Here is a 15606-nt window from a genome sequence, read left to right as displayed (position 1 = left end):
TCTGACTGCTTTTTCCTAGTACTTTGTTTGAATTTACTAACTGTTGCTAAAACTGTGGTTGTTTTTAGAAGTGAACTTTCATTTTTATTTTAGCAGCCTGTGTGTTATTCAGTCTCAGTCTCTCTTTCTATAATTAATAGAGTGAAGTGGGATTAAAATTTTTCTATTTCATGGGGATATGTTAAAAACTAACTTTTGTAGTTCATTAATCACAGGGAGGCCTGGCGTACTGCGATTCATGGGGTCGCAAAGAGTCGGACACGACTGAGCGACTGAACTGAACTGAACTGAATCATAGAATGAGAGAGCTGGTACCCACTCTTTTAGTTATTTAGAAACCTTAATGGTTATTGCCAGTGGTAACTGTGTTCTAACCTTTTTTCTCCAGAGTAACTCAACATATATAACCAATGTGTTATTGGTAAAAGTCTAAAAAAAGTGTTTGAAATTATAGACTAAATGGTGTATTTCTCCTTAAAAAATTGCTAAGTTCAGTAGTAGATTCTTTTCATCATACATCTCTATGACACAAAGCTTATGGTTCTCTGTTATGTGATTCAAAAAACATATAGGATTTCATGTGATTATTAGTAGAAATAGAAAATATTTGGCTAGGATGCTTCATTTATATCAAGTAAATAATATGTACTCTGCTTGAGTAGTGTAAAAGTGAATTTCAGATAATGCTAAGGAAAATGATCTGTCACAAACCAGTTCTTTCTAAAATCCCTTTTTACCTAGCGTATCAGTGAATCTTGATTCTCAAAGGTGAAATCTTATTAAAACTTTATTAGAGTCCAACTGAAGATGTGAATGAATGGTTGCAGCATGGCCAGAATGATCTCTTGTATTCATTCTAATTTGGCAGTTAGAGTTTTTGTGTATGATCCCCGAGACAGAGATCAGAGAACGCTGCTGCATGGCTGGGAATTGTACAAAAGCTCATAGTGAACAGTAAAGCAAATTCTGGTTGAAAGAAGTTTGCGGTTTGGGAGTTTGCTAATTCAAGTGTTCCCCACAAGATGTACTGATGCAACTCTGTGGAATACTTATAAAAATCATTTGCAAGGAAAAATCTAGTTTTCTGACCGTATCTGGCCTGTGTGTACCTTTCTCATCTTTTCTCCTGTCATTCTCAATAGCTCCTTATCTTCAGACTGAAGTTACCTCTAGGATTTCTCAGAACATGCCATATTATTCTGCTGAGGATGCACTTCACGACACTGGTCACCTAGCTGTAATACAAGATACTTTTTAAACCACATCTTTTTAGATAGGAAGTCCTTGCCAAGAGGAGTATATTTTCTCTATTTATTAATTTACATATCATACTGCTGGTTTTGAACTCTCTGGCTCTGTGTAATCTAGGCACCTTACTTCAACTCTGTGCCTCAGTTTCCTCACTTGTAAAATAGGATTAATAATAAAATTTACTTAAGAGAGTTGTTATGAGGGCTGATTGTGTTAATGTCTGGCATAAGTAACTATTCAGGAAGTGTTAGCTATTATTATTGCTATTACTACTAGTATTTACAGCCTTGGCATGGATAGACGTATAATAAATGTATCTTGAATGACGAAGTAAATACAGTAGAGTCACATCCTGTGTTTTGGTTAGGTGTTAGGATCAGCCTACAAAGCAAAAATCTTATATGGTCAAAAGCATCTTTAAGAATTCCTCAGGTAAATCTAATGGAATATTCGAAGTTAATAGTGGAAAAATAATTAAGCTGTTTCATTTTTTAAATTCCTTTCAGAGTATTCAATTCAATAAACTGTTCTTATTTGTTTTTATTTCTTTGAAAAGTCTTTTCTGGAGGGGCCAAACTAGAGATGCCATATTCTAGACAAACTCCAAACAGCCGGGTTTTCTTCCTTGTTGGACTATGTTACCGTTTCCTCAGTTAGACACCAGAGGAAGAGGTGGTTTTACATTCGAGGGCCAAATTCGATGCAGGTACATTTTTTTATACAGGGGAACCACTATCACTTCTACCTCCTAGTTAGAGTGTTTGCAGCAGTAGAGATATTTGAGCAGTGAGGGCAACCAGGTGAGACAGCAGGTTTTACTGTAGTTGCCATCGGCTTAACCCACTCCAGTACTCTTGCCTGGAAAATTCCTTGGACTGAGGATCCTGGTAGGCTACAGTCCATGGGGTCGCGAAAAGTCGGACATGACTGAGCGACTTCACTTATTCACATGAATAAATATAATACAACTCTATGAAGTAAATTTTACTATTATTCCTGTTTTGCAAATGAGGAAACTGAGAAACAGAGTTGAAGTAAGGCGCCTAGATTACACCGAGTCAGAGTTCAAAACCAGCAGTATGAAATGTAAATTAATAAATAGAGAAAATATATTCCTATTACAGGTTTGCTGTAAATAAATGTTAGTAACTTGGCGCAGTGTCAGAACTGTGGTATTGAATTCCTGGTCTCCATCTCTCAGTTCTCTTCCTTTCCCCCATCTTCTCTTCCCTCTCCCTTTCAGAGTAAATATAATGGAATGGTTTTAAGTCAAATACAACTCTACTTTCATATCTTAGATTAACAAATTTCAGTACTAATTACTAATTCTTCTGCTACTGTAACAGAATAATGTAGTCTGTATGGTAACAGTGCTTTAAGGGTGGTATTTTCGATTAAATTAGGTGCATAGATGACTTTTTACAGAGGAATTAAAATCTCCTTAACAGGAGGATTTAGATACAAGTACTGAAATTATAGAGCTTGGTATACTGTTGTGAGAGTGTGGAGTTCCTTTAATAACTATTTTAAAAGTTGAGGTATGTGCTGGTTAACCAAACTTCAAGATCTGCAGGAAAAGTTCATTGCTGATGCTAACTTGTCAAGGAAAGCAACAGAGATACTCCTTTTCTTTTTGAAAGGTGAAAATAAAAAAAGCAACAGCCCAGTGTGGTTTTGAATTATATAAAATTATGTACTGTGTTGACATGCTGCATAATTTATCCTTACTATGCAAATATTTATTTCTTATTTCATTAGTACATAAGTGATGACAGTGATCTCAGTTTCTCAGAGGGGATCTTGAATTGTGCATACTTGGATTTTTGATGTTGAAGCAGTGCCATTGTATAACACTAATGCCCTTATTGGAATTTGTTTCAATATAAATAGAAAGCAGCCATTTAAATAGATTGAAATGCCTTACTGACCTTACCAAGAAATTGACACATAGGTGAAATACTAGTTTTCTCTTTCCGTGGGGAATTCCCCGTTAGTGGATTTTTATGGAAAATCTGGAGAGATGGTTACTAATATTGTGGTGCAGGATGAAGAATAGGGTTTTAGACACACAGATGCAGAGAACACAGTACTAGTTATGACAGGGGAAGGGAAGTGGGAGGGGATGAACTGGGTTAAGGGAGTCAACTTCATGGTGATGGATGGAAACAGAACTTTGGGTTGTGAGCATGCTGCAGTGTGTATGGACATCTTCATAAAAGATTGTACACATGAAACATATGAAGTTATAAACTAGTGTTACCTCAACTGAAAACAAGAGTAGGGTTTAGATTTAGAAGACTTGGACTCACATTTTGGTGTAAACCCAGCTAGTAGTTACATGATCTTGGGAACATTACTTAACTTTTCTGATTCTTACTCTCCTTGCATGTAAAATAGATGTGATAATGCCATCTATCTCACCGGACTAGGAAGAGTCAATTGAGTTAATATAACTACAAAATGCTTGTGTGATAATGATAATATATTTCAGTTGTCACTCTAGCTGTTTTTTCCCCTAGGATTTGGGTGAACTGAGTTAAAATAGCAAACATTTATTGCACACTTCTAATATGATAGGCATGGTTCAAGAACAGACCTAGTGCCTTCGTACAAAGGTGGAATGCTCAGATCAGGAAATGTAGGAAAGGTTTGTAGTTCAGAATTTTCCCCTGTGAATATATCTCTAAAATGAAGATAGAAATCAGTGGTGAAATCTCATATAAAAAAATTCACCTGATGAATAAGTTTTCTTAAGAAAAAAGCTCAGACTTTGTTTTATCTACATTTAAATGTAAAAGAACCTAAGTTTATTTTTCTGATTTAAACTTGACCTTCACATTCTCTTAAATAATTAAATTTTACTCAGCTGATATTGGATTTACTTTTATTAATATTATTTAATATAAAACATATTCAGCAAGATAGTCATTTAAATTTTGTAGTACAATAAACATATTAATATGAAGATATTTTAATTATTGTATAGGATTTGTCTGTCCTATTCAATTACATCACAAAAAGAATTCTTGAAATTGAAAAATTCTTCTGACAGTAAGTTCTTTTTAAGTGTCAGAAATTCAACCGTATGAAGCTCCTTATAAATTATTCATATTTCTCAATTCTTAGTAGACATTTGTTTTAGGTAATTCCCAAATGATTTAAAAGCAGTATTTAATTTCTAAATGATATTTTCCTGCAGCCTAATTCATAGCTTGGCTCATTTAAAATATTGCTAGGGAATTCTGCAAAGTTTTGGACCTCCACATAACTAAGGACTGTCAGCTGGGTGAAGTCTTTAAAACCTGCTGAGCAGTACGTAGCTGATAAAATCTAACAGAGGGACTTACTGTATTCCATCCCTTTATTTATTAGCTATTCGCTGGGACAACATAGAGGCCGTGTAAGAGTTGGTTTTATTAGAGCAGCATCATGGTGGTTGTCACCTGCAGCTAGTTTCTGTCTCCTAAGGTCTGTCGTGCGGCCAAGAGCAGTTTGTTTTATATTCTGAGAAGACATTACTGCCACGTTACTGCTTACATGCTGTGCGTCACAGTAAATCTAGCTGCCACTTGCCTCTGCTTTTCTGAGTGTATTTTCCGGTTGAGAAGGCTCTCGTAATTCTCTTTATTATCCTCCCTTTTTTTTTTTTTTTTGTCATTTAAAGTGTCTTTTAACAATTTCTCTACCAGTTTACCTCATTATTATCTAACACACTTCGTCTCCCAGAGTTTTGTAGTACTCTGTGAGGCATGGAACAAATGGTGTTAAATATGTTTTGAACACTTTTATGAGGTTCTTTTCCTTTCCACTATATTTTACTACTGATCATTTTCAGTGAGTTTACTGGACAGGATTAACTTTTTTCCTTTTATACTGATGGAATTTAGGAGGATGTTTTCAAAGGAACATGTGGAAATGTGGTGCCAATAGTCATAAAGCATACAGCAAAACATTATAGCATACTTTGAAATTTTGAAGGTGAATTTTCACTGCTTGTCTGCTCCATTTTTTGAAAATCATCTACCATATGGTCTTCTATTAAAGTGACTTTTTTACATCTTTTTGTTGATGTTATTTTACCTTTTTCAAGTGTGATAGAAATACTTTAAACAATTTATGAATGTTTATATAATGCTTGTGTGTAAAGGATGATGATGTAAAATTAAAATAGAAACTCATAAGTTGCTGTAGAGAGATTTAAAGAAGACTGTGTAATAACACTACATGTAGAAGTCTAAGTGTTATATTAATTATGCATATTAAATTTATGTAGCCTTTTACAGTTTATAGGACACTTTGACATCTGTGTCTTACTAGACATGTGAGTTCTAATAACGGCTATTATTTATTTGTTCCCAAAGTGGGTAAGTTATTTGATCTTTAGCTTTGGTTTATTAACATCACCTATGTTTTGCATCAGTTTATTATTAGAAAATATTAGAAGATAATGTCCTTAAGAAGATAACTTAAAATTGCAGAACTTTTAATACAAATTATCCATATAAAATGTAGAATACCCAAACTAAAATTTATTCATATATTAATTTTACTACATACCAACATCTTTTACTATTATATACTTATTGTAAATTCTCTAGTTGCTTATCTCACAGATTTTCAAGCTTTATTATAAAATATGTCATTCTTTAGTTTCATCCCTAACTTGTGTACCCAATTATAAATCTGGTGGTTGTATCATTTTAAATTTATACTTTTTGTGGCAGTCTGCATAGTTTGACCCACCCAACAGCTAACTAATTCTTGATTAATATGATTTTCTTGTGGTCATATTATAATGGTAGGGCAGAAGACGGTGCTGTTTCTTTTTCCAACATGAGTTTTAATGCCTTGAGATATGTTACCTAACTCATCACAAATCTAGGAATGTTTATTCCAAAATTACAGTGGGACAGTAGTACAATTTTAGAAAAAAAATGTTACAGATGTTCTTTTCTTTACCTAGGAAATGTAGCTTTGTTCTTTTTAACACTTGTGTTGTTGTCTGGTCTTACATTTTGTATGACTAACTTTTCTACCAAATTGAAAAAGCCATTAGCTTTTAGTCTGTAGAAATGTGGATCCATAGATATTTCCCATTAGACAAAAGAAAATCTATGAAAGTGAAATCTCCTGGGGCTTGGTCTTCATAGCTGGAGTAATGGTCTAAGGCAGAACAGTAGTGTACTTATGAGAAAGAGCTATGTTAGATGATTCCCTTAACATCCAGGAATAATAGTCGGAGATTTTTGTACATTCTTTCAGGTAACTAACTTTTGTACTAAATACCACATTTATTAATCAAGTATTCTAATTCAGGGAATTCGTGTTATAAATGTTATACTTTTGAACCTGTTAATGAACAAAATTTAAACTCTGTATATCTTGTGTCATTTAAAATTAGAGCTAGCTGTGAGGTAATGAGATATACTATATTTAGGTTGCCCTATTGTTTTGATAAGTTTTTTTTTTTTTTTTAAAGAACTTCTCTTCAAAAAAGACCTCCATTGGTGATGGTTGCACAACTTTGTTAATATAATAAAACCCACTTAATTTTGCACTTTAAAAGTGTGAATTATGTGGCTTGTGAATTATATCTCAATAAAGATGGTATTAAACATTCCACTGTATAAAATGTTTTCATAGGTGCAAAGTAATAGAATTTCAATTTATATTCACAATTAATTTTTTAAAAATTGTTAAGTGTAATAAATGTTTATAACTTTAGAAGTAAGTATGAAATTATGTATGACTTAAGAAAATGATTTGTGTTCTTATTTAGTGGTAACATTTTGATTATAGAAACTTCAGAAACTGTAGATAAGAAAACAGACTTTTAAAAAACATGTTGGTATTTTAATATTCACATCTCCTATATTCTGCCCCTAAGCTTTCTCTGTACTTAACTACTTCATTGGTATCCATACTTACCCTGCCATCTTTCATTAGTGACACATTGCTTTTCATCACCATCTTAGGAAAATAGCTAGATATAAAAATATCTTATAATAGTATTTTAGTGAAAGCATTGGCTTTTCCCTCTGGACTATGAGAGGTATACGTGAGCAATGACATCATTATCTTAAAAGAAATACAATAAATATCTTGCATAATAGCTTTTGAAATACAGTCAGCTTGGGATTCTGTTGTAAATAGTTGCTTTAAAACACTTTGGGTTTAAAGTGAAAACTCAGAATGTTTGATAAATAATATTGCAGCATTGGTTCTTGTCTAGGTGATATTTTTCCTTTTAAACTTTTGTTATATTTAGCATTAACTTTCTAATAGCTAGAATTGTTCACAATGTAGTTTAAAGATAAATGCAGTATCAGGCTTTGAATTTTTCTTTTTTTTTTTTGTAAATATTAAGACCTGAGTACAAAATGAGGGCTGTATTGTGGATTAAGTGAAATATGTCAAGGCTGTGCTGTTCTGATAACTGAACCTGAAGTGACCTTTCTCAGACACAATTACAGAGCTGTATGTTTTTCCTTTAATTTCATCAGGGGTTTAATTAGTATACAAATAAAACTTCCCTTATCTTCCTTTCTACCTAATTGGCTTGTCTTCGCTTATATATGAAGTATGTGAAAGTGGGCTGTAATTAGGGTGACCGTGTTAACCTCTTTTCCTCAAATGTACTGTTGCCTAAAGGCCTCAAGGCCTAAAAACAGTGCTTTGGATTATTGCTTTGCAATCACGATGGTTGTCCCATAGGTTTTCTCATGAGCAGAAGGGCTTTGGGTGCTGCAGGTTCCCACTGCTTAACAGGATCTTCATTCTTCTCCCCACTAAATGTTTATTGATTATCTTGCTGTTCCAGGCTCAGCCTCCAACAACTTAATATCAGGCGACAGTCAAGAGATTTCTCCACGTAATTAGAGTTGAGCATTGGGGGAACAATTAGGAGCAGAGTTATTAAACTTGATTTATCCTATTCTCTCCTGAACAGTTTCTTGGATATCAGAACATCACACTTTCACAATCTACCCGGTAGAGAAATTAGTGGCTAACCTGCTGCTTATCATTGTTGCCTTGCTGCCCAGAGGCACACCTTCTTGGTTTGAGTCCTTCGGTTGGAAATATTAGAGTCTGTGAAGTTTATCATGGGTTATAATTAGATAAATCTGAACAGGAGTAAAGAAAAGCTGAACTTCAAACTTTATATGTATCTATAATATATTTTATAAATGGTGTAAATACATATGTGTATGTCATATATATATGTACACACACATATACATATGTTTTTCTTTTTTACAAGCTCAGTGTTAGGGTTTTTAAGGATTCTACTTTTGCCATCAAAGGCAAAAATGTGGATATCAGTAAAAAGACATACTACTGCCTTGTGATCTTCCTCAGCTCTTTAAAATGAGACTCCTGTGTCCATAAGTTATATAAACGATTATTCTCTTTTCAAAAACCGTTATCTCTTCATTTTTACACTAAAGAAGTATGATTCATACCACTTTATTTCTGCCATTTTTTGTTTGTTGTCTGTAGGTTTAGTCTTAGAGTAAACTATTCAGCTGTACCTCTGACGTAGTGAGAGCTTTAGGAGACTTTGGTGGCTCCCTGACCTTGCACCTGAGAGAAGGAGATGAAAGCTAATGGAAACTGGTAGATTTAGATATACAGTGGAGATTCTAATTCCATGAGTTATATCTTCTTTGGAAGGGTATCATAGAATTGCTGAAAAGTCAAGTGTGGTTTTATAGTGATTTTAAGGTCATGGGTTCCCTTGGATTGGACCAGTGAGCTTCACTCTGGACAAGACTGGAATCAATATCCTGAACGTCCCTCACAAATATACACCTCTAGTCATAAGAATTACTGAGCAAGAGAATTTGAATGGATTGGCACATTCTATTATTTCAGTTGGAAAAAGAACTCAAGCTTTATGTGTAACTGGTGGTGGATCATTAATTTTATCTTCACATCTGAAAAATAGCATTTTTTTTTTATTACCTGAAAGATGTCAGAAATATTGACTTTAAAAGGACTCAATGGTGAAACAGATCACCAGCCCAGGTGGGATGCATGAGACAAGTGCTCGGGCCTGGTGCACTGGGAAGACCCAGAGGAGTCGGGTGAAGAGGGAGGTGGGAGGGGGGATCGGGATGGGGAATAAGTGTAAATCTATGGCTGATTCATATCAATGTATGACAAAACCCACTGAAATGTTGTGAAGTAATTAGCCTCCAACTAATAAAAAAATTAAAAAAAAAAAAAATAAATAAAAGGACTCAAGTGGGTTTTATTTTTTTAAAGAAAGAAATCTCATGATACTTCAGTGCCTTTAAATATCTTAACATTGGCACAGACTAAGTAGGTTTAGCACGGCTTTTCAAATTTCTTTTTTGTTGTCTTTTAAAAGTTGGCTTGAATCAGTGACTACTTCCAAAGTGGGATATTCTTGAAGATCTGTTACTACTAAAGATTTTAAATAAAACATAATGTCTAAAAAGTAATCATAGTTTGCTTATTTTTAGTTTATGACTTGTATTTGTCTGACAGCATGCAGCTTGACTGTTTGAAAAGTAAAATACTGAATTAAAATTTTTTTTTAGTGTTTAAAAATACCTTATTGGTTTTGCTTTCAATTCACAGTGTTTATAGAGTGAATTAATTGTTTTAGCCCCATGCAGGCAGCTTGAGTTTTTTATTTTATTGTGAGTGCATTAAAATAATACTATTAGAACAGTTTTAAACATGAAATTACTGCATTTTGGTTGTTCTTTACTGGGTATTTGAAGCATGGTTGTGAATGTTAATGTGTGGCTAAACTCTTAGAAAAAAGCAAAAATATGTGTATACATTCAATTATATAGCTCAGTGTCCAACAAACTTAATGGAAAAATTGGTTGATAAGCTCATATTCTAGAAATTTCATAGGCAGAGGAATGAGCAGATTTTCAATGCTAAGAGATCCTCTGATCCCTATATTGTTTTACATCCTAGAGTTTAAAATAAGAAAATGCTCCTTTAACTTACAAGTTTCTAAAACCTTTAGCCTTAGTTCCAAGATGAAGTTGTACTCTTGTATCTTGAAACTTGTCCTAAGTGAATATTTCAGATTAAAGCACATAGCAAAACAAACATCAATCAACAAATTTTGAACTTCTCTGACTAGGAAAATATTTATGGACTGTTTTTATAATAACAAATGCAAGTATTATTTATAACTCTCTGTTGAAATGTTGATCAGGTTTGTGTTATCTCTGACATGAGAGTTTTTTTTTTAATGGGAAATGAGTAAATTTTATTTTGGAATCCAGTTTGTTCTTTCACCGAGATGTATATAGCAATCTGTTACAGATGCATTTATAAAGATAGCAGTGATGGTTTTAAATCTTGGGTTCCCCATTCTCTTATTGGTATCCTAATCCACTTTCCTCTCAGTCACACACACACTTTGGCCATATGATAGTTCTTGCACAGATTCTAAATTTCATGTGCGTTTTCCATTGAGATCTTTATTTTTTGTCATTAAAGGAAAATGTAACCTGAGGTTTTTAATAATCAGATATTTTTACCAAGAAAAGAATGCATTCGCCTTGTAGTATTTTAAAAAATAAAATAGAGTTGTATTTTGCAGCTAAACATTTTTCCGAACCTTCTCACTTCTATCATTTCTATTTAGCACGTATGTAAAATTTTTGCCAAAAATTTGTTAAACCTTGATGTGTAATGACCCAAGTCTACTTCTCAGTCAGTCCGTATCTTTCTTTGTTTAATAGCCTATGGCATAAATTGAAGTTAATTATCGGGGCTGACAAGTAACTCTGTTTTCTGTCTGCTTGCAGAGTCTCTCCGAGGCAAAGATGGAGCTGAGAAGAAAAGATCAATCTCTGCGTCAGCTCAATAGACATCTTACCCAGCTGGAGCAGGACAAGCGTCGACTGGAGGAGAACATCCATGATGCAGAGAGTGCCCTCCGCATGGCAGCCAAGTGAGCATTTGGACCTTGGGGAGATCACTTAAAACAGACAAAAGATCAATTCTTACTTTCATGCTCTGGGTTTTAGCCCTGGATAATACAGTGTTAGAAAACAAAAGTACAGCTGTCTCTCTTTGAAATTCTCTGATATATCCTCAAAAAGAGAAAACTCTTAACTCAACATACTAAATGTATATTTTATTGAGAAACCTTAGAAAAGAATAAGTTTCTGTATAACCGCTGATGTTGTATATTTTAGGCTCTGTTGTAGTGTTAACTTGTTTGAAACCAGATTTTCATTAACATATGACTCTTAACCTATAAGACACTTTATTCTAAAGTTTTGAGTAGCTTCTGTATCATATATTTGTCAACCCTTTCTGTCCCATTGCCTTCCAAATTTGCTTCTGCATATATTATAATATTCTAATATTGCAAGTCATATTTTCATAAAGAAATGTTAGTATATAATCAACATGTATATTATAGCATTTTTTAAGTGCAGTAAAAGCATACTGATCATGGAAAATTCTTTTAATTTTATGGCTGTATATTCAAATATGTTAAATACAGAAAATTAGGCAGTTTTCAGAGTGGGCAACTATGTAAATGTGATAGGAGCGTTTTTCGTTTTACCAGGTAATCAAGTTCACATACACTGTGAAGTTCAAATTGAACAGTTCTCTTGGGTATTTTTATTTGTTCCCCACATCAAATTTCATGGAGTACTTTAAGACAACCCTTTTTACAAACTGCATGACTTAAAGAAAATCTATTTATAGGTTAAAGAAACATCTAATTTTAATACACTCACTGTTTCTAAATTTGAAAAATTCTTGATTCCTGTACTTGCAAGTACGCAACACACAGGTATACACGTGTGTATGTGTATATATATATTTTTACAAATATGTAAATACAACTTAAAAATGTTTGGAGACAAACTCTGTTCTTAAGCATAGCATGAAATATGAATGTAGTCTATAAACTAAATCACAAAACAAGCAGTTTGCAATCCTAGAATATCCACAGCTTTGTCAGATGGCTTGGGATATTGCTCACACATAATGAAAAAAATGAGTTTACACAGCGCCACGATATTGGCATGTTTGAATACCCACCAGTACATATTTGAATAATTATAAAGCTCTATAACACTGTGCTACCATATTGGGTATATGTAATTGTCATTTTTTAAAAATATAAGTCTGACTGAATCAGTTTTTTGCTGTCATTTTTCAGTTGGTTTTCTCATGTCAAATGAGAATCGTAGCATGGGTAATTTTTAGTATGTCTTAGAGCATTGAAAATTCGAAGATTAATGAAAACAAGATTATAAAACCTCTAGATTCATATTGCATCTTCACAATACTACTGGTAATTCAGGAATTTGTCGTGTCTGAGATCTGTGACCATGGATGGGCACATATTCTTAATAACACTAAAAAAGCTAATTTGAAATTTGGAGAGCTAATACATTATTTATAGTTTTTAATTTGTAATTCACCATTAAAATTTTGTTTTCAGCATTTCCATCTAAACTTTTAATTTCATCGTAAAAGCTAAGTTCAATATACAAGGCTAGAGAAGAGAATAGTAAATTTGCATATTTCTAGTCAAGGCCATAAAGGGTTTTTGTGTAATTATTATAGCACAAAAAACCTGTCAAAGGGAAAATATTATTGTGCATAGTATGGCCATTTATATCCACCATTAATATTTCTAAAGTCTTTTTCATTAGAAGCTAAAAGAATGCAAGTTTAACCTTTTCAACACATTGTATATCAATTATGTAATCATGATTTCTTTTTTCACTCTTTTTTTAACTTTGAAGATATTCATAAGGTTTTTCTCACCTCTAATTTATGGCAGGCAATATAACTGAAGAGTTAAATATGAAAATATACCAGTGAATATGGTTGGGTTTTACACTTTTAGAAGGAGTACAGTGAAAACCAACCCTTATTTTTCAGTAACAGTGACTTAACACTAAAATGAATGACAGTTACTGTAGGGTTTGGGTTTTACTAATACCTAATCTTTATTTTGTTTCTAGAGACAAAGAATGTGTTGCTAGTCATATGAGAACAGTAGAAAATATGCTTCATAAGGTACTATAATTTTTCTTCAATATTGTTCAGCTTGTATTATGATACAGTTCTCCTGGTCATTAATTTTATCAATATTAACTACAAAGTACTTTGATTCATTTTGTAGCTTTCTTTAGAAATAAGTTAACAAAAGGATCCTTTCAAATGACTGAAAATTTGTATTGGACAATGCTATATTGCATGACTTTTTTCAGAATTCACTTTATGTACTTGATGAAACTATGAAAATAGTGGTTTCTCCAAACTAGTATAATTGCACTTGAGTTGTTTGTGGTCTTTGCTCACTGAATTAGAGGTGATTAAGGTATCATCATGTCTCATTATGATAAAATGTTTGAACACACTGTCCCAAGTGGTGCTAGTGGTAAAGAACCTGCGTGCCAATACAGGAGATGTAAGAAACACCGGTTTGCTCCTTGGGTCAGGAAGATCCCCTGGAGGAGGAAATGGCAACCACTCCAGTATTCTTGCCTGGGAAATCCCATGGACAGAGGAGCCTGGTGAGCTATATAGTCCATGGGGCTGCCAAGAGTCAGACATGACTGAAGTAACTTAGCACATCGTCCCTCTCAGCACTCTTAAACCTACTATCCTATTTACATATACGCATATATGTAGAGAGAGACATCATATATTGTATTTGGTAGTACTCATCTACCTTAACCTAGGCAATGATATTTTCCAAGTTGTAATTTATCTTCTTGGTAGGCAGGCACTTTACCACTGAGCCACCAGGGAAACCCCTTATTTAAAAGTAGAGAAACGTTATTTATGTGTTTCTGTTATTGTTCAACAGGTAATTTGTTAGAAATATAAGTACTGAGTACTTTTAAGATACATGGAGTTTATGAATGAATCATATTTAGAATAATTTTTGGATCAAATTTTTTATATAATACAATTTTAGGTCACTTAAAATCTCCTAAAAACTAATCCTGCTAAGGAAATAATAAATAACATTAACAAACTAATATTTAATACATTTTAACATGTTAAAAACACTGGGCATCTGTATTCTTTGGTATTGTAAGTGACTAGCTAAAACTGACTCACCAAAAGCATTCTGAAAAAAAATCTGATATTTTTTTATTTCTGAGTGTTATTTTTAAGTAATATTTGAAACTATGAATTCTCCTCCTTCTGGTTTAAAATATTTAGCCAGTTAGTATAGTTTAAATATGATCACATCAAATCCAAATATGCTAGAAATCTGAAATTTAGGTTTGTAGGAAAAAAGATATTTTGGTTAGATTTTTTTGTTTTTTCAGTATATGGTGAGACTTTGGATAGGAAAAATAAATTATGTCATGTACATGGCATATCTTTCTATAGCAGTTAATATTGCCTTTGAAACCCAATTGTTTGTCATCTCCTCAGACAGAGGAAAATAATGTTGGATAGCAGCTGTCTTGGACGTGGACTTTGACATCAGACAAAACCCATCACCAGTGTGAAATCTAAATGTCATACCTTACTTTTTGTTGTGAGAATGGCAAAATATATCTTTAAGTATGATAAAGACTGATTGCAACAGGACAGTTATAATCATGGAGTTCTTCATTTCCAGTTCTTTTGATTTTTAACATATAGAAAGAAAGATGTCTGTAGAATTGGCCTACAACCACTGTAGTTTTACTTTTGCTATATGGCTTTCCCCCCCCTTTAGATGTTATAGTTATTTTGCAAATTTCTGTACATATAGTGATTTTAAATTACAATTACTCTTCAAGCTTGACATGAAATTTTAGGAAAGGCTAACTGATTATTGGACTAATTCTGTTTTCTACAAAGTGTGGGAGAGAACAAATGGGTGATAAGGAGGAGACCCAGCGGGTCGTTTCTGAAGTTCTCAGGGAGGTGCAGCCCATCTGTCTTCAGGCCAGAGCTTGCAGGTTTATTCTTCTGGCCACTGTGGGCTGTCTAGTGCATTGTATTTCTTGGAGAAGCTAAGAGTAGTACAGAAGGAGGGTTTGGGCTATCCCATTGTGTGGTAAAAATGATTGTGGTTACATCCAAGCTCTTTAGCACAGTTTACTGTACATAGTCAAGTAACATAGCTATTCAGATTTTTTAGGCACATATTTTTCAAGGTATGCACCAAGTTTTCTGGAATAAAAATAATTTTTAACCTGATGAATTGAATTTTAATACTAACTTCTAACACAAGAATCAAATAAAAAGAACTTTCATGTAGAAATTATTTTCTTGTACTTTAGGGGAGGAAGGGGCGTGTAAAAAAAAAAAAAAAAAAAAAAAGAAATTATTTTCTTGTACTTTAAATAACTTAAACTAAACATAATTGCTTTT

At 33.2% G+C, this 15606-nt stretch overlaps 1 protein-coding gene across 7 annotated transcripts in view; it reads left to right on the top strand.

The window, feature by feature from the left end:
* CCDC171 (coiled-coil domain containing 171) overlaps positions 1 to 15606 on the top strand; it is a 332100-nt gene that overhangs the window by 183182 nt on the left and 133312 nt on the right. For 6 of the 7 annotated variants that reach the window (XM_043891112.1, XM_043891113.1, XM_043891115.1 and 3 more), the window contains 2 exons: positions 11055 to 11200; positions 13245 to 13299. In XM_043891112.1, the coding sequence (XP_043747047.1) occupies positions 11055 to 11200; positions 13245 to 13299 (201 nt within the window). The remainder of the gene's footprint in view (positions 1 to 11054; positions 11201 to 13244; positions 13300 to 15606) is intronic. The other variant, XM_043891117.1, reaches the window with a different exon arrangement.

Source organism: Cervus elaphus, chromosome 29 (assembly GCF_910594005.1).
Source record: "Cervus elaphus chromosome 29, mCerEla1.1, whole genome shotgun sequence".
NCBI lineage: Eukaryota > Metazoa > Chordata > Mammalia > Artiodactyla > Cervidae > Cervus > Cervus elaphus.
This window is presented reverse-complemented; position numbering and strand designations above follow the sequence as displayed.